Below are 26,010 nucleotides of genomic sequence, written 5' to 3'. Positions count from 1 at the left end.
CCGACACCTGCATGCATTACACCACATTGCCGTGGGGCAGGGCGACCAATATGCCTCTGAGATGGGCACGACAGTCCCTGTCCCTGGCTGGAGTGGGGGGAGGGAACACTGAGGAAGGGGAACCCTGTAGTGCAGGAGCAGGGAGGAAGCAGTTCCTGGGTGCATTGAGAAGGGAGTATAAAAGGTGGGCACCATCTTAGTTCAGTGCAGAGAAGTCTGAGCAGAAGTGGCAGGGAGCAGGGGCTCTGCATGAGCTCTGCTCCGGAGGCGGGCCTAGTAACAGAGGCCCAGGCCTGGAAGAGGGAGAAGGAAGGAAGAGGAGCGGAGAAGGCTCCAGGAATGAGGAATGAAGGGATCCCAGGGGTGCGGACGGGCGAGTCGCCACCGCACGCCCGAATCCACCTGCGTGGAGGGGTCAGGCCAAAGGGGGAGACCGGTCCCCGAAACTAGTGGAGGCAGGAAACGACCCTCAGCTAGAAACCGGAGGCTCTGACATTTTATGTGGCGCAGCCCCTCGCTACACCCGCTAGGAAGGCACCACATAGGGTCAGGGAAACTGGCGCCAAGTTTACCAAGAGGAGGCCCGAGGCAGCCGGACAGAAGGGTTGGTAAGAAAGGCCAGACAAAGGACACACAAAGGGGGTCCTGTGAAGCGCTCCAAAGTTATCTGGGAGTTGTCTGAGCCCCTCACCTGGTGAACACAGTACGGCGTGGGCAGCCGTTACCTGCAGACGTGGTCTGGATAATAAGAACTGTGAGTAAAGGCCCTGGACTGCATCACTGACTCCGTGTCGTTACTGCTGCTGCCCTGCACCATCACCCCCATCCTCCGCATACACTGCCCTGAGGCTATACTCCTCCCGTGGGGAGTTATGCTACGCTCTGCTGCACCCACAACACCAGCCTCAGCGGTCTGCCCTGCAGCGGCGGGTCACTCTGACCGCAATCCACGGGTGGCGTAGTCGGACATTTAAACATCAAAACCACATAAATAGTTCCGCCACTGGTTTGACCACCCTGAGCCACGGAACCGGGTCGCCGCCACGAAGACTACAACCACCAGCATCCACCAAAAAGGGTCCGGCTCCTGGTGTCCCAAGGCCCAGGGGGTGCATCAGAACATTTTCATCACCTTTCACAATCACCAATGGGACAAGGCAGGGATGTCCTCTGTCCCCTCTCTTATACATCCTAGTGACGGAGCACCTGCTCTCATCAATTCGCCATAACCCCAATATTAGGTGGATTGAGGTGGGAGGCACCGAGTACAAGTGCTCTCTATTTGCTGATGATGTCCTAGTATATATCACTCAATCACATATATCCATCCATGCTGTTATGGCTGAAATAGATCACTTTGTTACATGGTCAAATTTTAAAATCAATGCAGCGAAGTCTGAGGCCCTCGATGTCTCCCTCCCCAAATCCATATAGGATTCCATCCAGTCCAACTTTCCCTTTGCCTGGCCCTCACAGGGTATCAAATACTTAGGAATTCCTATTCATAGAGACCTCTCCCATCTATGTTATCTTAATTTTGGGCCCTTTATTGAACAACTCCATACAGACCACGGTTGGCAAGTTAGAACTGTAAGATTCACTACGTGAACCACTGGTGTTTTGTGGAAAAGCACATGTACACTGTGTTCCAAATTATTATGCAAAAAGTGTTTAGGAGTGATAAGGGAAGAATTTGTTTGTTTGTCAGTTAAACTCATTGGTGGTGATGTGTGTCAGGGCTCTTTATATCACTGTAAGCAATTGCAGACACCTGTGCTAATTAGTTTGGCAGGTGTGTCCAATGAAAGGCAAGACTACTTAAGAAGGCTGTCTCACATTATTAAGCAGCCTACATTTTGTGACAAAATGGGAAAGAAAAAGGATGTGTCGGCTGCTGAGAAGCAACAAATTGTGGAGTGTTTAGGTCAAGGCATGACTACAATCAACATTGTGCGATGATCAGGATGAAGTGTCTTGGCAATCAAGAAGTATGTAGCTGATTCACAGTACACACGTGTGCGTGCTGATAAGGGCAAATTGAGGACTCTTTACTACAGGCAATTACGTCAGGTTAAAAGAGCAGCGGCAAAAAAGCCTTGTCATAGCAGCAGACAAGTTTTTGAAGCTGCTGGTGCCTCCAACGTCCCCCGAACAACAAGATGCAGGGTCCTTCAGAGGTTTGCAGCTGTGCATACGCCATCCTGTCGACCTCCTCTATCCACTTCACACAAGCAGAAACGGCTCCAGTGGGCTAAACATTACATGAAGACTGATTTCAAAACTGTTTTGTTCACGGATGAGTGCCATGCAGCGCTCGATGGTCCAGATGGATGGAGTGGAGGATGGCTGGTTGATGGAAACCCCATGCAAACACGGCTACAGCGCCAACAAGGAGGAGGTGGAGTAATGTTTTGGGCTGGAATCATGAGGAGAGAGATTGTTGGCCCCTTTAGGATCCCTGAAGGCGCTAAAGATGAACTCCATAATGTATGTGGATTTTCTCAAACAGCACTTCCTGCCATGGTTCAAGAAGAAGAACCGTGTATTTCACAGCAAGATCATTTTTTTGCATGATAATGCACCATCTCATGCTGCACATAAAACATCTGCATCTCTGGCTGATATGGGCATAAAAGGGGACAAACTTATGGTGTGACCCCCATGCTCCCCTGACCTCTACCCCATTCAGAACCTCTGGAGCATCATCAAAAGGAGTGTCTATGATGGCGGGAGGCAGTTCACATCTAAGCAACACCTCTGGGAGGGTATTCTGTCCTCATGCAAAACAATTGAAGCAGAAACCATCCAAAACCTGACAAATTCAATGGACGAGAGAGTTCAGAAGCTCCTTTCGAACAAGGGGTCCTATGTGAAAATGTAACATCACCTAGAATAAAGTTTTGAGTTGAAAACTGTTTGATTTCAGTTTCTAATAACCTGCTAATGCTTATAATTTCAAAAATGACCATTTTTTTGGTCTTTATTAAAATGTTAAGGTTGATCGAAAAGTTTGGGGGATCTAAGAGTGTGGCAACCCAGTAGTCATGATTACTTCGAATTCTGACAATATGAGGGTCATGTTGCAGGTAGTGCAGCAAGAAGGCACTTATGTGTCTTGCGCATCTCGGAGCCCCAAAATTATTTTCCGGGCTAGATGCAGCTAAAAATTATTATTAATTTTAAATCTGGTGGAGCTTAGTATAGATGGCCTAATAGGATCAGTGCTGCACACTGCTACAAAGCCCAAATTATTTTCCATCCAAGATACAGATAAACATGATTATTAATTTTAAATCTGGTGGAGCTTATTATAGATGGCCTAATAGAATCAGTGCTGCACACTGCTACAAAGCCCAAATTATTTTCCAGCCAAGATACAGATAAACATGATTAGTAATTTGAAAGCTTAAAATGGTTGGTAGGGTGATTTTAACCAATCATCAAGCTTTTACTCTCCCCAGGATGACACAGGGGTAGAAAAGTCGTTTCGGATCCATGATTTGTTCATCTTTATGAACGTGAGTCTGTCTACATTATCAGTGGAGAGCCGCGTGCGCTTATCTGTCAGCACACCACCAGCAGCGCTGAACACACGTTCAGACAGAACGCTGGCTGCGGGGCATGACAAGATCTCCAAGGCGTAAGTGGCTAGCTCCGGCCATTTATCCAGATTGGAAGCCCAAAAAGAGCAAGGGTCCAGTGACACAGTCATGGCTTCAATGTTTACTTGGAGATACTCCTGTACCATCGTCTCTAGGCGTTGACTATGTGTCAGACTTCTTGTCTCCTGTGGCCTTGCAAAGGATGGGCTAAAAATGTGGTGAAATGATTCCGCAAAATTGAGGTTACCAGCAGATACTGTGGTTCTGTTACGGTTTGAGTGCTGAACACTTGACGGTCCCACGGTTGGCAAGTTGGAACTGTGAGATTCACTACGTGCACCACTGGTGTTTTGTGGAAAAGCACATGTAAGATTCTGCAACAGTCTCTGCTGATACTCCTGCATGCGTGCATCCCTTTCTATGGCAGGAATAGTTTCGGCAAATTTACTTTTGTACCGGGGATCTAACAGTGTGGCAACCCAGCAGTCAGGATTATTTCTAATTCTCACAATTCGAGGGTCATGTTGCAGGTAGTGCAGCAAGAAGGCACTCATGTGTGTTGCGCATCCAGGAGCACCAAGTCCCTGTTGTGTTGGTGGCGAGGTAACAATCATGCTTCCTTCCTCTGTCCTCTCCCCCCAACCTCGCACAACAGAAATGTGATCAAGGTCTCCCTCATCTGATGAGTCTTCCATCAGTTCGTCCTCCACTTCTTCCTGGGCTCCTGCACCTTCCTCACTAGTTTGGCTGCTACCATGCGCCCTGGTAAAACCATCTCCCCCACCCTCACATTCCTGCCGCCTTGGTGCTGCCGACCGTCTGGACCTTGCAGATGCTAGCCCTTCCGCATACAACTCCTCCTCCTCTACTTCCTCCACCTCCTCTTGTGCCACCACCTGACTCCGAATTCTGTTTAACATGTGCTCCAGCATGTAAATCACCAGAATAGTCATGCTGATAATGGCATCGTCAGCACTAAACATCTTCGTCTCCATTTCAAAACTGTGCAGAAGGGTGCATAGGTCCCTGATCTGAGACCACTCCTCCAGCGTGATTTGCCCCACCTCTGGATCTCGTTGGCCCAGGCTATACGTCAGAACGTATTGCACCAGGGCTTGTCGGTGCTGCCACAGTCGCTGCAACATGTGCAGAGTTGAATTCCACCGGGTAGGCACATCGCATTTTAGCCGGTGAAGTGGCAGGCCCAACGACTTCTGTAGAGATGTAAGTCGCTGAGCTGCGGGATGCGAACGGAGGAAGTGAGCACACAGCGACCGTGCCCTCTGCAGAAGGCCATCTAGTCTGGGATAGTGGGCTAAAAATTGCTGGACAACCAGGTTCAACACGTGAGCCATACAAGGCACGTGTGTGACATTGCCCCGGCGAAGGGCCGCACCCAGGTTTGCAGCATTGTCGCACACGGCCTTCCCTGGTTTCAGGTCCAGTGGAGACAACCATTCATGAAATTGGTTCTCCAGAGCTGACCACAACTCCTCAGCTGTGTGACTCACATTTCCCAGACATTTCAAAGTAAAAACCGCCTGATGACGTTGAGCCCTACTGCCAGCATAGTAAGGAGGTGTGCAGGATCCCTTCTGTGCAGTTAGAAAGCTTGTGGCATGACCAGACAGGCTTTGGGTGCAGGTGGAACACCGAGAGGAGGTTGAGGAGGCAGAAGCAGTGGAGGAACTTTGACATAAAGAGGATTGACGCACAACTCGTGGGGACGGCAAGACTTGGACAGCAGCCCCTTGTCCTGCTGTCACCATAGTTACCCAGTGCCCAGTCAGCGACATGTAACGCCCCTGTCCATGCCTACTCGTCCAAGTGTCTGTGGTGAAATGCGCCCTGTCACACACAGAGTTTCTCAAAGAAGCGGTGATGTTGTGTGCGACATGCTGGTGGAGCGCAGGCACACCTTTCTTTGAGAAGTAGTGCCGACTGGGCATCTGGTACTGGGGCACTGCGACGGACAGAAGGTCTCGAAAATCCTCTGTGTCCACCAGGCGGAAAGGCAGCATTTCTGTAGCCAAGAGCTTGCAGATGGTGAAATTCAACCTCTTAGCTTTCTCATGGCTAGGAGGAAATGGTCTTTTACTTGTCCACATCTGAGGGACCGAGGGCTGGCTATTGTGCTTAGACGGGGTTGATAAGGGTGTCCCCGGCAAACTGCCGGTCTGTGAGGAAGATGCAGGCGGACATGTTAGGTTTCCTTGATCCAAAGGTGGTGCTATCGATGTCGGACAGCGCTCAACACCAGCTGCTGTTACCACCTCCAAAGAAAATGATGACCTGCCAATCACGCTGGCTGTTGCGGGTAAAGAGGTGGCAGGTCTGCGCCCCAAAACAGGTGTGACTGCTGTCCCCCCAGTCACAGAGGATGAAGAGGCCGCGGATGCACAAGATATGGCAGACGGTGGTTGGCCCGGCCGGCTAGTCCGCATTGTAGCACACTGAGCTTCCCACAGCAACTTATGCTTCATGTCCATGTGCCGGTTCATGCATGAAGTACTCAAACTATGTATTTTTTGGCCTCTACTTAGCTTTTGCTGACAAATGTTACAGATAACACGAGTTGGGTCATCTTTATCGATCTGAAAAAATGCCCAGGCTATGCAAGGCTTAGCACCCATGTGACCTGAAGAGCCACCACAACTTGTGGTGAGAGGCAGAGTTGTGTTTGAGGATGCAGTTGTTGACGTGCTTCCAGTACTGCGTCTCTGTCCAGAAAGGCGCAACCTGACCTCGTCGTCACTAGCATCTTCCTCCACCTCCTCTGCTGACCTCATCTCTTGGCTGACTGTGGGTTGACAGTAAGTGGGATCTCCAACCTCATCATCATCACCCTGTGCGTTATCACACCCGTCGTCCTCAGAGCCAACCTGTTCCTGCCCTGACAAAAAACTAAAGTTGTCGCTCCAATCAGGTATTTGAGTCTCATCATCGTCTTCCTCATTGTCTCCACCAACAGGAGTTACAGTTTGGGAATGAGGGTCTACATTATGGTCAGAACCTTCTGCGTTTGGTCCTGGATCCGACTCATAAAGATTCTGGGCATCAGTGCAGATCATTTCCTCGTCTGGATTCACAGAAGCGCTGGAGTCGACCTCTGATTCCCAGGCTATAGTATGAGTAAACAGCTCTGCAGACTCAACCATCTGTTCTACCTCATACTCAGACGGGCAGCTGGAGATTTGGGAGCTGTGAGGAAGCAAGTGCGATTGGGGTGACACCTTTGAGGACTGGAGTATTTGTGATGTTGAAGTTGATGTGGAGGAGAGCCCACTTAAAGGAGCACTTGATATCCGTTGAAGCACCTGCTGTTTTTGTGCCTCATCTGGAATTTGTAGCGATTGGCGTGGCCGTAAGAAAGGGATCTTATCACATTGTCCGCTAAAAGAAGTAGACATTTTAGTTTGGCTGGAAGATGGTCTTTCTTCTGCAGATGTTACTGTTGCTTTAACACCTACCCCACGGACACAACCTTTTTTCCCCTTCTCAACACGCCTATTCCCCTTTCCACCAGCAGCAGGCCTTTTTCCACTCATTTTGGTGGTTAACTAATTCACAACTCTGGAGTTGTTTGCACAAAAAAACAATGGATGGGAACTGAGCAGAGCTGAGTGGCCAAACTGTGGTATTAGGCCAAAACTATTGGCTGGGTTAGATGGAGAAAAAAATTATATTCGATTTGCAACCTGATGGAGGTCAGTATAGATGGACTAATAGAACAAGTCCCACACACAGCTAGAAGCCCAAATATTTTTTCAGAGGTAGATGCAGAAAAAAAATATATTCAGTTTGCAACCTGATGGAGGTCAGTATAGATGGACTAATAGAGAAAGTCCCACACACTGCTAGAAGGCCAAATATTTTTTCAGAGCTAGATGCAGACAAAAAATTATTTTGAATTTGCAACCTGATGGAGGTCAGTATAGATGGACTAATAGAACAAGTCCCACACACTGCTAGAAGCCCAAATATTTTTTCAGAGCTAGATGCAGAAAAAAATTATATTCAGTTTGCAACCTGATGGAGGTCAGTATAGATGGACTAATAGAACAAGTCCCACACACAGCTAGAAGCCCAAATATTTTTTCAGAGCTAGATGCAGACAAAAAATTATTTTGAATTTGCAACCTGATGGAGGTCTGTATAGGTGGACTAATAGAACAAGTCCCACACACTGCTAGAAGGCCAAATATTTTTTCAGAGCTAGATGCAGAAAAAAATTATATTCAGTTTGCAACCTGATGGAGGTCAGTATAGATGGACTAATAGAACAAGTCCCACACACAGCTAGAAGCCCAAATATTTTTTCAGAGGTAGATGCAGAAAAAAATTATATTCAGTTTGCAACCTGATGGAGGTCTGTATAGATGATTAATAGAACAAGTCCCACACACAGCTAGAAGCCCAAATATTTTTTCAGAGGTAGATGCAGATAAAAATTATTTTTAATTTGCAACCTGATGGAGGTCAGTATAGATGGACTAATAGAGAAAGTCCCACACACTGCTAGAAGGCCAAATATTTTTTCAGAGCTAGATGCAGATAAAAATTATTTTTAATTTGCAACCTGATGGAGGTCAGTATAGATGGACTAATAGAGAAAGTCCCACACACTGCTAGAAGGCCAAATATTTTTTCAGAGCTAGATGCAGATAAAAATTATTTTTAATTTGCAACCTGATGGAGGTCAGTATAGATGGACTAATAGAGAAAGTCCCACACACTGCTAGAAGGCCAAATATTTTTTCAGAGCTAGATGCAGAAAAAAATTATATTCAGTTTGCAACCTGATGGAGGTCAGTATAGATGGACTAATAGAACAAGTCCCACACACAGCTAGAAGCCCAAATATTTTTTCAGAGGTAGATGCAGATAAAAATTATTTTTAATTTGCAACCTGATGGAGGTCAGTATAGATGGACTAATAGAGAAAGTCCCACATACTGCTAGAAGGCCAAATATTTTTTCAGAGCTAGATGCAGATAAAAATGATTTTTAATTTGCAACCTGATGGAGGTCAGTATAGATGGACTAATAGAGAAAGTCCCAAACACTACTAGAAGGCCAAATATTTTTTCAGAGCTAGATGCAGAAAAAAATTATATTCAGTTTGCAACCTGATGGAGGTCAGTATAGATGGACTAATAGAACAAGTCCCACACACAGCTAGAAGCCCAAATATTTTTTCAGAGGTAGATGCAGATAAAAATAATTTTTAATTTGCAACCTGATGGAGGTCAGTATAGATGGACTAATAGAGAAAGTCCCACACACTGCTAAAAGGCCAAATATTTTTTCAGAGCTAGATGCAGATAAAAATTATTTTTAATTTGCAACCTGATGGAGGTCAGTATAGATGGACTAATAGAGAAAGTCCCACACACTGCTAGAAGGCCAACTATTTTTTCAGAGCTAGATGCAGAAAAAAATTATATTCAGTTTGCAACCTGATGGAGGTCTGTATAGATGCATTACTAGAACAAGTCCCACACACAGCTAGAAGCCCAATATTTTTTCAGAGGTAGATGCAGAAAAAAAATATATTCAGTTTGCAACTTGATGGAGGTCTGTATAGATGGATTAATAGAACAAGTCCCACACACAGCTAGAAGCCCAATATTTTTTCAGATCTAGATGCAGATAAAAATTATTTTTAATTTGCAACCTGATGGAGGTCAGTATAGATGGACTAATAGAGAAAGTCCCACACACTGCTAGAAGGCCAAAAAAACAATGGATGGGAACCGAGCAGAGCTGAGTGGCCAAACTGTGGTATTAGGCCAAAACTATTGGCTGGGTTAGATGCAGAAAAAAATTATATTCAGTTTGCAACCTGATGGAGGTCAGTATAGATGGACTAATAGAACAAGTCCCACACACTGCTAGAAGCCCAAATATTTTTTCAGAGCTAGATGCAGAAAAAAATTATATTCAATTTGCAACCTGATGGAGGTCAGCATAGATGGACTAATAGAATGATGCTATGCCCAAAAGATTTTACTTCACTAGGTGCAGTAAAAAAATTGGTATTCTATACACAGGTGGTATATCTTGCAACACAGATAGGCTACTCCACTGACTAACACACTCTGCAATAGGCCAAAAAGGATTAGCTTTGCTAGATTCAGCCAAATGCTGTGAAAAACACTTGCACAGCACTGGCACAGACCTGCCTGGCAAAAACTGATAGGAACTAATGTAACCTAGTCCTGAAAAGGACTGCAATTACAATTAGTCTTTACTCCCACAATCTATCTATTTAAGAGCACAGACCTGCCTGATAAAAGTCGTAGGAAATGCTGTAACCTAGTCCTTAAAAGGACTGCAATCACAACTATTCCCTACTCCCAAGCTATCTGTAGATTTGTGCGAAAATTGGCTTGAAATTAACAAGGTATAGCGCACACAGTAACAGCGGTGCCGTCTAACACGCAGCTGCAGCAGTGAGAAAATGGTGGCGACGGGGAAAATGGCTGGGTCTTATAGGGCAAGGACATGTGACATACACTGCCAATGACACATGCCCTTGCTTGTGTGAAAAACAGCAGTTCGCTCCGTGTGTGCGCCGCTGATAGGCTGACAGACTGCACCTCCCCACTGCAAATGCGGGAAAGAGAAAAAAAAATGGAGATCTTCATTATTCCTGCAGAGATCCATCCCCTGCCCCTCCCCCCACCCCGCTGTACACTCAAACTGCGTATTAACATTAATTTTCATCATTACTGAGAAAAAATCCAGTTATGATTTTGGTGCACGAACAGTTATCGAACATAACCTCGAACAGCCGAATTTTTCTCAAATCGTTCGTGTTCGCCGAACGTCTCGAACACCGCCCAAAACAGCTCGAATTTGAGATTGGCGAACAGTTCGAGTAGAACAACGCTCATCTCTAGCAGGAAGGTCAGTAATAAAATCCATAGCAAGATGAGTCCAAGGTGCACTAGGAACCTCCAGAGGGCAAAGCAACCCCGCAGCAGGAGCATGTGAAGACTTAGATCTAGCACACACAGTACATTGACGCACCCACTTAATGACTTCCTTCTGCCACCCAGGCCACCAAAAACTGCGATCTACAAGTCTCTTAGTCTCAGAAATTCCTGGATGACCTGCCAACCGAGACTCATGACACTCCACAAACAAATCTCTCCTAAAGTTCCTAGGCACAAACAACCTCCCATGGGAGTGTTAGACGGGGCATCCTCCTGGGCTTTCAGAATCCCATCTTCCAAAACGGAGTCCAATGCTGCTATCACAACACCTTCCTGTAAAATGCTCTCCTCCTCCTCGGTACCAACCATCGGAGAAAAGCTGCGAGATAAAGCATCAGCTTTTACATTCTTGGTACCCGGGATGTAAGTAACAGAAAAATTAAACCGCGAAAAAAAAAGTGCCCACCTAGCCTGACGGGCATTCAAGCGCTTGGCAGCATCAAGATAGATCAGATTCTTATGATCAGTGAAAACCTGAATGGGAAATTTAGCACCTTCCAAGAGATGACGCCAATGTTCAAATGCGAGTTTAATAGCCAGCAATTCCCGATTACCAACATCGTAATTAAGTTCGGTCTCAGAAAATTTTTTTGAAAAAAAGGCAAAGGGATGTACTCCATCCTTGCTTTCCTGAGACAAAACAGCCCCGACCCCCACCGAAGAAGCATCAACCTCAACCAAAAAAGGCTTGGGCTCATCAGGCTGCATAAGGATGGGGGCAGAACTGAACCTCTCCTTGAGATACACAAAAGCTTCAATGGCCTCCGTAGTCCACTGAACCGTATTCGCACCTTTCCTGGTGAGATCGGTCAGTGGCTTAAGAATTATAGAAAAATTCTTAATGAATTTTCTGTAATAATTGGCAAAACCCCAAAATCTCTGTATCGATTTCATACCAATAGGCCAAGGCCATTCCTGCACCGCCTGAACCTTCACCGGGTCCATCTCAAAGCCCTTGCTGGAGATAATGTAGCCCAAAAAACTAATTCTCTGCACAGTGAACTCACATTTCTCCAGCTTAGCAAAAAGCGAATTGTCACTTAACAACTGCAATACCTCACGTACGCTCTGCCAATGAGACTCCAGATCCGGCGAATAAATCAAAATGTCATCCAAATACACCACCACATTCTTACCAATCAACGGTCTTAGGATGTCATTAATAAGGTTATGAAAAAACGCTGGTGCATTGGTAAGACCAAAAGGCATAACCAGATTCTCAAAATGACCCACCGGAGTGTTAAAAGCAGTTTTCCATTCATCACCTTCCTTCATACGTAACAAATTGTATGCCCCCCGGAGATCAATTTTCGAGAACCACTTGGCCCCCACTAACTGGTTGAACAAGTCAGGAATTAATGGCAGTGGGTAGAAATTGCGTACGGTAATTTTATTAATTTCGCGAAAGTCCAGACATGGACGTAAACCGCCGTCCTTTTTTTTTACAAAAAAAAATCCAACAGCCACAGGAGACTTAGAAGGTCTAATGTGACCGGCGGCCAAGCTTGTCTGTATGTATTTCTCCAAGGCCTTTCTCTCAGGGATAGTCAGATTAAATAAGCGACTCTTGGGAAGAGTAGCTCCAGGAACAAACTCAATGGTGCAATCATAGTCCCTATGAGGAGGCAAAACTTGCGACTCCTCCTCAGAAGAAAACCTTCCAAAAATCCTGAATAGGTACAGGTAATTCCCCTCTTTCCACAGCAGCAATGCGACTGTTACAACATTTATCATGACACTTAGGACTCCAAGACTTAATTTCATGGGTAGACCAGTCCAGTACAGGATTGTGCAATTTTAACCAAGGTAACCCCAAAACCACTGGAGAAGGCAAATTATTTAATACCTCAAAAGGGTGCTTCTACTCAATACTGAGCAAAGGGTCTGAATACTTATGACCATGTGATATTTCAGTTTTTCTTTTTTAATAAATTTGCAAAAATTTCTACATTTCTGTTTTTTTCAGTCAAGATGGGATGCAGAGTGTACATTAATGAGAAAGAAAATTAACTTTTTAGAATTTACCAAATGGCTGCAATGAAAGAGTGAAAAATTTAAAGGGGTCTGAATACTTTCCGTACCCACTGTACGTGTACCTGAGAAACTCCTCTATATATACCTTTTGAAGAATTAATTTTCCTACTTCTGAATAAGTCTTTTGGAATACATGTATTATTGTTGTGTAACAGTTTTCAATAAAACAAACAAAAAAAAAGAAATGTGTTCACCTGGCATATTGGTATGAAATCAAAAGAGTTTCTTCAGGACCACCTCAGAGGATAAATAGTAAAGTATATGCATTGACCTTGCTATATATCCTCTGAGATGGTCCATGGGCATGGAGAAGAGTGAATATGCATTCTCTTTAGTATCGGGCACGGAGGATCGCTCAGCCGCAGCGGGAGCTGCGGTGCTGCTAACACTGTGTGCCCACTATTAAAGAACAGGGATATTCACTCCTCTCCACTACTGCAATCCCGGCGTGGAGAAGAGTGAATATCCCCGCAGCTCACCTCGGCGTCTGAGGGCACATGACACTGACGTCATGCGCTGCTCAGTTGCGGAGGTGAGCTGCTGGCAGACCAGGAGCAGCGCTGGAGTAGAGGGAAGGAAGGTGAGTAGAAGTGTTTATTTTTTTAATATGTGCAGTGATGGGGGGCATGCATACCAGGATAGGGGGGCCATGCACTGACACTGTGTGCACGCTATTAAAGAAATGAATATTCACTCCTCTCCACTCCCATGGGCATGGAGAAGGGTGAATATTCATTTTCCTTTAGCAGCGGGCACTGTTTGTGCCCCGTTCCTCCACAGCCGCAACCCCCCACCACCACTATCCACCACCGGAATGTATATACAATAAAGTATATACATGAGTATAAGCTTCTACTCTACTCGAGTATATATGGTAACCTAAATAAGGCAACTTGGAGAAAGATGAGTAAAATAACATTTTATTTATGTTGCATTGTGATCATGTTATTCCCTCCACACATGTCCGCTCCCCACGCAACATATATCATGGAGTTCAAGACTTTATGGCTTCCAGATATTTTGAATGAGAGCTTTACCCATTTGCATTGGCTTTGTGTTAAACAAATGTTTGTATAACAGTTATGTGAGATACACTTCATGTCTATTTTCCGGCAGCCAGGGTGATCGAGAAGACTATACATGTGATGAGAATCAGTGTTTGCATATGTTTGCCTGGCAAGATTTTCTACCGCTATCATTCATTGAGTAATACATCTAAATTGATTGTTGACATCGTAATCCGGTAATATTAATTGTGTTATTCTGTTATCAACATGTAGTACATGTTCCCTTGTGTTCCGTACAAACTCGCAGATTACACTACTTCACCAGTGACACGTGATAACGCACGTCCTCTTTAGTTATATTAGTACGCTGCCTCATTTTCTTCTGGAACATTCAGAACTAAGAATAAATATTGTGGAGTAACTATGTTCTTAATTACTATAATCGTAGTGAAAATTGTTGCTCCACAATATTTGTTCTTACTTCAGAATATTTCAGAAGAAAAAGAGCCAGTGTAATAGTACATAATAATAGATCTTCTTGTGGGTGTAGCCAGGGGCGTACATAGGAATCATGGGGCCCTATAGCAGAAGCTCTAATTGCCCCCCCCCCAACCCCCAAAAGAAAATGTAAATAATAGTCGGGGTCACCAAAGATCAGATCTCACAACTTTCCATCCTTTACATAGTAATTTTCCTCCTGCTGAAGTCCTAGATCTCTCTTTCATTGCCCCATAAAGTGTGATGCCAATAAAAGGGCCCCCCAAACACAGTATGATACCCCCATGGTGAATTCCTCCACATACACAGTATAATGACCCTACTGTACCCCACCTCAACTCCCAGGGCAAAGTATGCTGACCCCAACACAGTATGATCCCCCAACTGTGAGTCCCTAGAGATAGAGAGGATGGTACATAATAAGGGAGGGTGTTATACATAATAAAAGAGGAAGCTATATAACTAAGGATGGCACTATGCATAATAAGTGAGTACACTATATACTAAGGGACTGTGCTATACATAATAAGGCTACATTCCTGCATCTGTGTGCAGTGTCGGTGTGCTGCCCTGTTTTACCGACGCATTGAGCATGTCCTATTATAATCCTCAAAATCGGATCAGAACAGGACATTCTCTGACCCTCTTAGATCTCATTCTTAGATCCGTGATTTTCATGGATGTATGAATGGATCTATAAAACTCTACGAGTCCGTAGACCATCCGATAAAAAAATCTGGCAGCACACGGACATTTCACACAAATGTGAGAATGCAGCCTAAGGGATTTTACATGTAACATTATCACTCCAAGTCACACAGTGCAGATATAGAATAATATTTACACCCAGACACTTACCGCTGACGTCGGTTTCTGCTGCTTCTTCTCCATCTGGTCAGACCTTCATGTCAACATCTCCCAGCCACGACTTGTCTTGTCACGATGATCTCCAGCCTAGAAAATAACAAGGTCACATATTGTATGTATACATGTGTCTCCCCTGCTCTGCGTCCTTGAATACAGATATGTACCCCCCCATTAATATACTATTAGCCACTTAGTAATCAAAATATAAAGTGATAAGCAGCACTGTGCCCCCCATTAACTATAATCTCCACCAGCCAATAATATAAATTATTCAGTCTCTGTGACTCTCCCCAATTAACTGTAAGGCTATGTGCACATGGAAAACATACAAGGCTTCACAGTACAAGCAAAGTGAAACCCCCATAATTGCTCTCTCCCAGCACCGCCATCATTGCTCTCTCCCACCACCTCCATCATTGCTCTCTCTCAGCACCCCCATCATTGCTCTCTCCCAGCACCCCCATCATTGCTCTCTCCCAGCACCCCCATCATTGCTCTCTCCCAGCACCCCCACATTGCTCTCTCCCAGCAACCCCATCATTGCTCTGTCCCAGCACCTCCATCATTGCTCTCTCTCAGCACCCCCATCATTGCTCTCTCCCAGCACCCCCATCATTGCTCTCTCCCAGCACCCCCATCATTGCTCTCTCCCACCACCCCATCATTGCTCTCTCCCAGCACCCCCGTCATTGCTCTCTCCCAGCACCCCCGTCATTGCTCTCTCCCAGCAACACGTCATTGCTCGCCCCTTCCCCACCATCCCCATCATTGCTCTCCCCAGCCCTATCAGCCCCATTATTGCTCTTCCCAGCCCCATCATTCCTCTCCCCAGCCCCATCATCCCATCATTCCTCTCCCCAGCCCCATCAACTCCACTATTCCTCTCCCCAGCCCCATTATTGCTCACTCCAGCTCCACCATCCCATCATTGCTCTCCCCAGCCCCACCATCCCCATCATTGCTCTCCCCAGCCCCCGTCATTCCTCTCCCCAGCCCCATCATTGCTCTCCCCAGCCCCACCATCCCATTATTCCTCTCCCCAGCCCCATCATTCCTCTCCCTAGCCCCAATATTGCTCTTCCCAGCCCCATCATTCCTCTCTCCAGCCCCATCATTCCTCTCCCCAGCCCCATCAGCCCCAATATTGCTCTCCCCAGCCCAATAACCCCATTATTTCTCTCCCCAGCCCCATCATTCCTCTCCCCAGCCCCATAAGCCCCATTATTGCTCTTCCCAGCCCCATCACTCCTCTCTCCAGCCCCATCAGCCCCATTATTGCTCTTCCCAGCCCCATCATTCCTCTCCCCAGCTCCATCAGCCCCATCATTGCTCTCCTCAGCCCCATCATTCCTCTCCCCAGCCCCATCAACTCCATTATTCCTCTCCCCAGCCCCATTATTACTCACCCCAGCCCCACCATCCCATCATTGCTCTCCCCAGCCCCACCATCCCCATCATTGCTCTCCCCAGCCCCCGTCATTCCTCTCCCCAGCCCCATCATTGCTCTCCCCAGCCCCACCATCCCATTATTCCTCTCCCCAGCCCCATCAACCCCATTATTCCTCTCCCCAGCCCCATCATTCCTCTCCCCAGCCCTATCAGCCCCAATATTGCTCTTCCCAGCCCCATCATTCCTCTCCCCAGCCCCATCATTCCTCTCCCCAGCCCCATCAGCCCCAATATTGCTCTCCCCAGCCCAACAACCCCATTATTTCTCTCCCCAGCCCCATCAGCCCCATTATTGCTCTTCCCAGCCCCATCACTCCTCTCCCCAGCCCCATCAGCCCCATTATTGCTCTCCCCAGCCCCACCATCCCACCACTGCTCTCCCCCCACCTCCCCTCCCCAGCGTTTCAGTGAAAAAAAAACAACTTACCTCAGCTCGCTCCCCTGCAACATCCTCCTGGTTGCCGGCAGCTTTCTCCCTGACCCAGGCACGCGCTGCATGATGACGTCATCAAGCTGCGCGCGCCTGGGTCAGAGAGGAAACAGAGGATGAACCCTCCAGCTCCGCTGCTATTCTCCTCCTGACAGCAGCAGAGCTCCAGGGATCGCTCACTGACTGCCAGGTGCAGGGAGCAGCTGCACCTTGCGGGACCCTTGGTGCAGCTGCATGGTGGGGACCCGGCGACGCTGCACTGGCGACGGTATGTCCACCCCTGGACTGCTATGGGGCCCCCCGGCTCACGGGCCCCATAGCAGTCGTGTGGTCTGCCGCCATTGGCGGTACGCCACTGGGCGTAGCTGAAGTTCTTTGCAGAATAGAGCAGATTTGTGACCTGGGCTCTGGTGGACACAGAAAGGAGATCCAATACAATAGCTTATCATAATGCATAATTCCACTTGTTTGGTGGTGGAAATGAGCCCCTTTACACCTAGGGCTCCTTTGTGGATGCACTGGTTGCACCTATGATATATCTGCCCCTGGACTTGGGGCACCTTTATACATAGATAAATAATTATAGGATCCAAAGCACTCGTAATAACGTTGTACAAAGCCTACATATTCATGGGACATTACTGGACATAGTCCATTTAATAGAACATTACACAACCTACACCAAAAATAAACCATGTAATACCACTGTATATAGACAACATAGTAACACCTCATGTAGCCACAAAATTCTGCAGTAATGTTTGCTCTCAAGGGGTAAATATGCAGTGAATTTACTGTTGCAGATTTGCATGTTGAAAATGTGCAAAGTATTACCGTATTAGTGTTTTTTACCGAACTCTTGTCTACATGCTTGCAATCTGTAATTTGAATGCTGCTGCAGTTTTGAAATCCATAGCATTGCAATTTATGCCACTAATATCACTGTTGATTTCTCCCTTTGCAATTCAAAGCTCTTCAACTTTTGGCCACTAAATTTTGTGCCTGATATGACATGTGGGAACGTACCGTTAGGCTACGTTCCCACTGTAAGGAGATGGACATACTGCACACGTTTCCCTCTTGAAGAAACAAGTATATTGTTGTAATGTTATTTGATGTAATGAGAATTGTTGTGTATAATGTGATAAGTGTCGATTGTGATGTGCGTTAAAGGTGTTAGTGACGCGCCCCCTGGGTCGTGTGTGAGGGAATACCCGGAGCCGGTCTCTGTGTAATGCTGGGGGTTGTAGTCTCCGTGGCGGCAACCCGGTCCCATGTCTCAGGGTGATCAAACCAGTGGCAGACCTGTTTACTTGATTTTGTAATGTTTAAATGTCCGACTACGCCACCCGTGGGTTGCGGTCACTGAGAACCGCCGCTGCGGGGCAGACCGCTGAGGCTGATGTTGTGTGCGCAGCAGAGGGTAGCAGAGGAGTATAGCCTCAGGGCAGTGAGTGCAGATGGTGGGGGTGATGGTGCGCGGGAGCAACAGTAATGACTCAGAGTCCAGTGATGCAGTCCAGGGTCTTTACTCACAGTTTTACACTCCAAGCCACTTCTGCAGGTAATGGCTGCCCACGTCGTGCTGTGCTCACCAGGTGAGGGGCTCGGCCAACTCCCAGGTACCTTTGGAATGCTTTTCAGGACCCCCTTCGTGTGTCCTTTCTCTGGCCTGTCGTACCCCACAATTGACCACGTTTCTGTCCAGCTGCCTCGGGCCTTGGCGGGCAAACGTATGTTCCGTTTCCCTGGGTCCTATGTGGTGCCTTCCTAACGGGTGTAGTGAGGGGCCGTGCACGTACAATGCCACAGCCCCCGGTTACTAGCTGAGGGTAGTTGCTCTCCTCCACTAGATGAGGGATCCGGTTCCCTTTCTTGGCCTGACCCCCCTACTCTGGTAGCGGCAGGCGTGTGGTGGCGGCTGGCCGGTCCGCACCCCTGGGGTCCCTTCACTCCACTCCTGGAGCCTCCTCCATTCCTCTCCTCTCCTTTCTTCTCCTCCAGGCCCAGGCCTTAAGACTTGGCCTGACTGCGGAGCAGAGTCCATGCAGAGCCTCTGCTCCCAGCCTCCTTCTCTCTCTGCTCTCTCCCACTTTCTTCTACCCTGACTCTAAGATGGTGCCCACCATATATACTCCTCTATACAGTGCACCCGGGATCTACTCTCCCTACCCACACACTACCAGGTTCCCCCTTTCTAGGTGTTCCCTCCCCCCACTCCAGCCAGGGACAGGGGCTGTTGTGCTCACTCTTGGGAGCATTATCGCCCTGTCCCCCGGAAATGTGGTGTAGTGCATGTGGGTGTTAGGGTCCTGAGCCACACTCCATCCTTACCTGGAAGTGAGATATCACACCTCTGGGTGAGATGCAATACCTCTGTAGCAACCGAACCCTCGGGGCGCTACATTAATAATATGGATAGTGAGTGTAAATTGACCATAGGGAGACTGAGAGATAATGTTTGGGACTAGCCCAGAGTGGGAGAGGCTAAGTTGAAGGGAAAGTGACAATTTCCTGTTAGAATGTCAGATAGGGCCTGGCGTGCATAGTGAAAGGACCTGAGGTCCAATGTGAGCAGTACCACATTCTGGGGTGTACCTAAAGTGAGTGAAGACAGAAGGAAAGAAATAGTGAGATCTGGAGCAGAAGTGACTGAAAGACAGAGTGACCATTTGGAGACAGGTCAAGGGAGAGGACACCTAGGAGAAAGGCCTAGAGTTTACAACTCGCAAGGTAACTGGCCTGGAGAGGACTGAGTACGTGAAATGAATAGATTGTCCTGTGCTGGAGTTCCAGATCTTCAGAGTGCTTGGATCTAAGTCGGGCCACACTGGCACCCTAAGGGGAATGAAGATGCGGAACTGCGGGATGAGTAAAGGACTCTTGCTAAACAGGACTGTAAAGTCGAACTGGGTTGTTGTGAAGTAGTGAGAAACAGTGGACAAGAGACAGGACAAAAGGGTAAAGAGAAAGGTTTCTGTTTGTGTAAAATGCTTTGAGTTGTAAAGGAAATGTTCATAAGACTGTGTACCTGCTATTTCTTGTTTATATTCCCTACCAACTTCTGTTCAGTAAAAAGTTTATTTTCAAATGGTGGTCTCCCTCATTGAACTGTCCAACACCTGGTCCTGGCAAACCAGCAACATCGGTTACATGCGGCCTGCACGGGCCATCACAGCACAAGTCCACACACCCAGCTAGGACCCCCACTTTAATATAACGTGCTGGGGCACAAGAGACGAGTACCTCGCCCACAGCAACTACCCCACACCATGTTACGCCACGATGAGCTTTTGGTGAGTTTTTTATGCTGTTTATTTTTAAAAAAATGCAAGTAACCAATTTTACTTAATTGGTACAGAAATACTGTAGAAAATCTGCAACACTAAAAACTCACCAAACACTCATAGTAGAAGCACTTACATTCTAGTGAGGCAAAACAGAAACCAAGTAATAATGTCATAGGATAGTGGGGTGCCCAGTAAGTTAAAGAAGTATAGTTTGAGAAGCACTTGTTGCAATGTTTGCTTTTCTGTTTCTTGAGTAGTCATATTTGGATAAAATCCATATCAAATAGTTCTTATGTTCACATGGCAGAATTTTCTTATAAACTCACATCAAATTAGCCATATTCAAGAGGGTGAATATGTGTGGGGCTTCCTGATGCGTTATCCGTTTCGAAACTGTGTCAATAAATGAGTTGTCTTGGTGTTAACATGGCAGAATTTGGCTCGGAGTTTGACAGGTAGTCCACGCAAAATTTGCCCATGAACTACCTCCCGTTTTTTTCACAGAAAAATTCACATGTGAGAGCTCTATTTGTCTATGAAGATTTGATATTTACATTCCATAGAAATAAAACAGTGAAATGTCACTTATTAAAGCAGCTTCTGTGTGGAAACCACAGTTGTTAGCCATATACTTTTCTAGCCTTACTGAACAGAATACGTGTTCTTTTGGACTGTGAGGAGCTGACCACTTACTAAAGATTATTGGACCAATGCACATAGAGCGGAATCCATGACTCTAAGGGATGCAGACTTTTTCCAGTATGGAGCACCGGTTACTGAGCAGTGACTTGGCAGAAGAGATAGCAGACTCCACCTACATGAAGCTCAAGAAGGAGGAGCTGAGAGCCCTTTCCTCTGAGAGAGAGCTAGAGTGGTTGCCGGAGGACAACCAGGCGACCCTAATATAACGCTTGACAACTGAAACCGTGAACAACCACATGAGGAGGTCAGTTCAGACGTGAAGGAGGGACCACAGCTCAGGGCTGTCATCAAGATGGCGGAGGGTCGACCGACTGAGTTGAGGCGGATGCTGGACATGCTAGAAGAGTGTGCCATGGAGACAGAGAGGACAGTAAATAACAGGATGGATGGGCCTGCATCTTTAAGGTACCGGGATATACCACAGGCCAATAAGGACACCTCGGATATTGATGAACATCTCTGGTGACTGGCCCAGATTTTTGAGAGTTGGCTTGAGCGGAAAAGCAAGAGAAGCTTTTAATAACTTGTGTTATGGGGATCAGAGATGTTACTCTACCGTTCACAGTGCATTACTAGAGAGGTATGCCATCATGCCGGAAACCTACCAGAGGAAGTTTCGGGAGACAGAAAAGCCCAGTGCCAACACACTATGTACAGCATGCGCTCGGTGGATAGAAGGATTGGGGGCTCGGGAAACAGAACATGTCTTGTATATATTCATGCTGGAACAATTTATGTCCAAGCACCCAGGTGATGATTGGTCTGCTAATCAACCAGGGCTACGTGGAAGTTCAGCCCCAGTGAGTCAGGAACACAAGCTTACAGGGAGGCCAGCGACCGGCGAGAGGAAAAGCTGTGGGGATTTCAGACTTTGCAAAGAGGGAGAGGTTTCCCTAGCCCCCAAGTAAGGCTCACGTCAGAGCGAGGGGGTTTATGCTGCTATAACTGCGGAGACAAGGGAAACTTTGCTACATAATGCCGAGAACGTTCTAGCCCACATCATCTGCATCCCCAACTGGTGAACACTGTACTGCAATGGGGCTGGACTGCTGGGTGATAAAGGATCCCACTACCCGAACGGAAGAGGAAGAGGCATGTGTGGTACAAGGACAAGTGTCCTGGACTAGATGGGACACCTCAGCAACTATGAACCAGCATCTGCAGCCGGTCTGGGTAGAGGGCGTGGAGGTTGCGGGGCAGGATCTGAAAGATCATAAGAGAGAAGCTGGAGATGTCTACTATTCTGATGTACACCAGGGTGGAAGGGGACTGTGGAGTTTATTCACAAAGACAACATGGAATATGCTTTGAGGAAACTGGATGATACAAAGTTTTGTTCTCATGAAGATGAAACCTTTTACATTCGTGTCCATGCTGAAAAAGTGGAGAAGGAGTGTGAGGAGCTGGCCACTTACTAAAGATTATTGGATCAATGCTTGAAGAGCAGAGTCCATGACTCTCAGGGATGTAGACTTTTTCTAGCACAGAGCACCGGTTCCGTCAATCTTATTATTGTGTTTATTACAGATTTGCTTGCTTGTCAGTTTAATTGCACTAATTTAACCTGGAAAGTGTTTAGCTTAATTAATCAATGTTTCCATTCAGTGACAGTAAGCAGAGGAAAACATGCGGGTTGGATCTTATGTATACATAAGGCCAGCCAGGAGATTGCTAAACGTAAATGTAAAGCAATCATTCCATTGATCTCATCAGTATCTCAGGGACTTCAAGCCATTGTTCTCCCAGACACTAGGTCCATTATGTGGATGGGGATAGTAGACCCAATGGAGCCGTCACCACAGAGGGTCTCACATGCAGTCCCAGGTGATGGGTTCGGCCTGAGAATAAATACCTCCACTAATGCACAGTTAGCTGGGAGGGTGTGAACACTTCTGCCCATTCAGGGGGCTGATCCCAGGGAGGGAGGAATAAGCCACATGTTTAGTCAGGGAGTTGGGAGAGTGAAGTCAAATGGAGAGGATCTAGGCTGAGGTCCAGGAGCCATCAACGGATGCCTATGAAATTTGGAGATCGGTTGCCGGCGGGGTTGGACACGTGCTACAATTGTGGTATCTGTCATCTGGATTTGATGAACTTTCTTAAGGCTCGATACATGGGCTTCGGTCATGTTACCTGTCGTCTGGAGGAGCGTGGACTGTAGCTACAAACTATACTGGCGGGAGATACGAAATCTGTGGGCCAACCAAAAGTTGGGAGACAGTGAGTATCACCTGGACGGGGACAGTGAAACTACTGATCACAGGTTGGGAATGTATGGACTAAGAGCATTGTATTTTGCCATTTTTCCTGGAATTGTTGTAAAATCATGGATGTAAGGAATAAAATATTGCTGCATTGTTAACTTGCCTAGGTGAATATTATAACCCACAACCTCACATCTTCACATGGATCTGTGGCAATTCTAATTGTAAATCTGCAGCAGAAATTCGAGGATCAGGAGAATCAACCTGCAGCAGATTCCATTGTTGAAATTTTCCATGGTGAAAATATCTAATAACCAGATACAAAAAATACTTTACAGAATACAAGTCTAAATCTATGTGAGCATACCTATAGGCTCCAACTGTACTCACTGCCATCGATGGTTCCAATGATGTAACATGACTGTTTTATTATTTTTTTACTGAACATTGCATTATTGAAACCTGTACTAAAATGCTTCATCTGCTTGTCAAGACAAAAGGCCAGATTCATCAAAGTTTTCACGCTATTCTGGCATAGAAGCTTTGAAAATTCGCTAAATTTTGAAATAACTCAGAGTTGTGCCAACATTTAGTAACTTTAGGCAATTTCTGCCGCCAGCTCTGACAAAATGAGTGGAGCCTGGGAGGGAAAGGATAGATAGATAGATAGATAGATAGATAGATAGATAGATAGATAGATAGATAGATAGATAGATAGATAGATAGATAGATAGATAGATAGATAGATAGTTTTAGACAGAGTTTTGCACTTTATATCTAAAGATGGTTGTTATTAGATATATTTTTCTGAGATAGATAAATAGGTATGAATTTGATACACATTTAGGAAAATAGTTATAATATATGAAACAAATGTATTTACTATGAACTGGCACAATGGAATGTATTTATACATGTAATATATTATTATTGCACTTTATTAAGGATATCCTGATTAATTATATAATGATAATGAGAGTAAAATTTTGTGATTAATTAACTGCTATATATACCCTCTTTGTACGCTAACTTATTGCTTGTGAAAGGTTCTGTGAAAACATTGCTACATGGGCTAAGTGAAGTCCAAGTTTCTTTACCCTATTTATTGGATACCGCCTCTTTTTCTTCTTTCATCTTTAAGGAAAATAGATGTGTCTATAGATTATGTATATTAAAGTGGATGTAAGGTCCATAAATAGACATACAGATCGATAGATAGATTGATAGATAGGCCAACAGACAGACATACTGATAGGAAATTTAGATTTTGAGCCCTAATGGGGACAGTGCTTATAATGTCTGTAAAGCGCTGTGGAGTTAATGGCTTTATATAAGCGAGTAAAATAAATAAATATATGTGAAAATGCAGCAGATGTCTGATGTACACTATAGCTGACACCCTGCTACATCACTCACGATTGGTGTTGGCACCGACCATGACAGTTTAACCCCTTAGATGCTGCTGTCAATAGTGACTACGGCATCTAGATGGTTAAGAGAGTGTGGGAGCTCCCTCTTTAACCAATTGGCATCCTGAGATCATGATTGTGTGGTCCTAATGGTTGCCATGGAAATTCATGGCTATATAACGGCCTTAGGGTCTGCCGGCTATAGCGGACTGTTCAGAATTTAGCAAAATTTAGGTGGTAAAAATAACATTTTTCTTTCCTGTCATGACACTTTGTATTAATTCCTGAAAAGCACCTGAAGGGTTAATAAACTACCTGACAGCAATTTTAAATATGAAAAGGGGGACTGTTTTTAAAATGGTATCACTTTTGGGGGTTTCCAATATATAGGGCCAGCAAAGTGACTTCGAAACTGAATAGGTCCCTAAAACAATAAGTTTTGTAAAATTACTTGAAAAAATGAAAAATGACTGCTACAATTTTCAAGCTTCTAACATTCCTAACAAAAGAAAAGAACATTTTACAGATGGTGCTGATGTAAAACAGACATGAGGGAACTGTTATTAACTATTTTGTGTGGTATGACTGGATTAAAGGGATAATCATTCAAAGTTGAAAAATTGCACATTTTTAGAAATTCGACAAATTTTTGATATTTTTATAAATGATCGCAAAACATGTCGACCTAAATTTACCATTATCATAAAATTTAATGTGTCACGAAAAAACAAGCTCAGAATCACTGGGATATGTAGAAACATTCCAGAGTTATTGCCACATAAAGTGACACATGTCAGATTTGAAAAACTTGGCCTGGTCACTAAGAGGTTAAAATAATTAAGACCGACAATGACATGAGCATCTAACAAATATAAAACAATTGGGTATATCCGGATAATATTTCCACGTCATGGATAGGAGTGAGTGGCATGTGCACCATATTTATAGCTAGAAGAATATTAAGTATATTACGTTGTTCTACACTTCTTCTCATTACAGGTGTTTCGGAAACTTCCATACTGCTCACCTGTGCTGCTCCTCCTCTTGTCCTATGTGCCCCTCGGATGTTACATACTGGATGCAAGTCATGTACTAGGAATCCTTACCTTACAGAAGAATATTCGTCAGTAGGTAGAGATCTGGAGAGGGCTGTGTGCTGACTCTTTGCTTGTGTGTTTGTTTATAGAATATAAGTGGGCGTAGAGCTCGTTTGTCCTACCACCCTCATTCCCTTCTCCACGGTCCCACAGCTCTCCCTGTTGGTGGAGATCCAGACTCTATCATATACTTGGTGTGTGCAAGCATTTAAGGATGAATCTGACCTTGCCGCATAACTAGATGTTCTATGTGTGGGTGGCAGGCTGTACCTTTCCCGGATTTCCTAGCAGGTGCGCTGACAGTATTGATCTGCAGGATGAAGGTATAGGATATTGTATATAATGTACAAGTCAAACATTGGTACAACCTACCAGCATGTTAACCCACTCAGTTCCTGATAATACTGTGACTATTTGTTC

The 26,010-nt window shown here is 45.6% G+C and overlaps 1 protein-coding gene across 2 annotated transcripts in view; it reads right to left on the bottom strand.

Annotated features, from left to right (window-relative positions):
* LOC141273023 (neuropeptide Y receptor type 4-2-like) overlaps nucleotides 1-25,731 on the bottom strand; it is a 50,365-nt gene extending 24,634 nt beyond the window's left edge. Inside the window, exon 1 of one of the 2 annotated variants that reach the window (XM_073684339.1) lies at nucleotides 25,600-25,731. Coding sequence is in view for 1 of the 2 variants with exons in the window: in XM_073684338.1 (XP_073540439.1) it covers nucleotides 25,521-25,582 (62 nt within the window). In the remaining variant the exon portion in view is untranslated. Of the gene's footprint in view, nucleotides 1-25,520 lie in introns of both variants that reach the window. The other variant, XM_073684338.1, reaches the window with a different exon arrangement.
* Nucleotides 25,732-26,010: the final 279 nt, after the last annotated feature.

The sequence above is a fragment of the Phyllobates terribilis genome, unplaced genomic scaffold (assembly GCF_046119375.1).
Source record: "Phyllobates terribilis strain yellow unplaced genomic scaffold, ASM4611937v1 Scaffold_5__5_contigs__length_657084704, whole genome shotgun sequence".
In the NCBI taxonomy this organism is placed as follows: Eukaryota; Metazoa; Chordata; class Amphibia; order Anura; family Dendrobatidae; genus Phyllobates; species Phyllobates terribilis.
The sequence above is the reverse complement of the archived record's forward strand: the minus strand, read 5'-3'. Positions and strand labels throughout refer to the sequence as shown.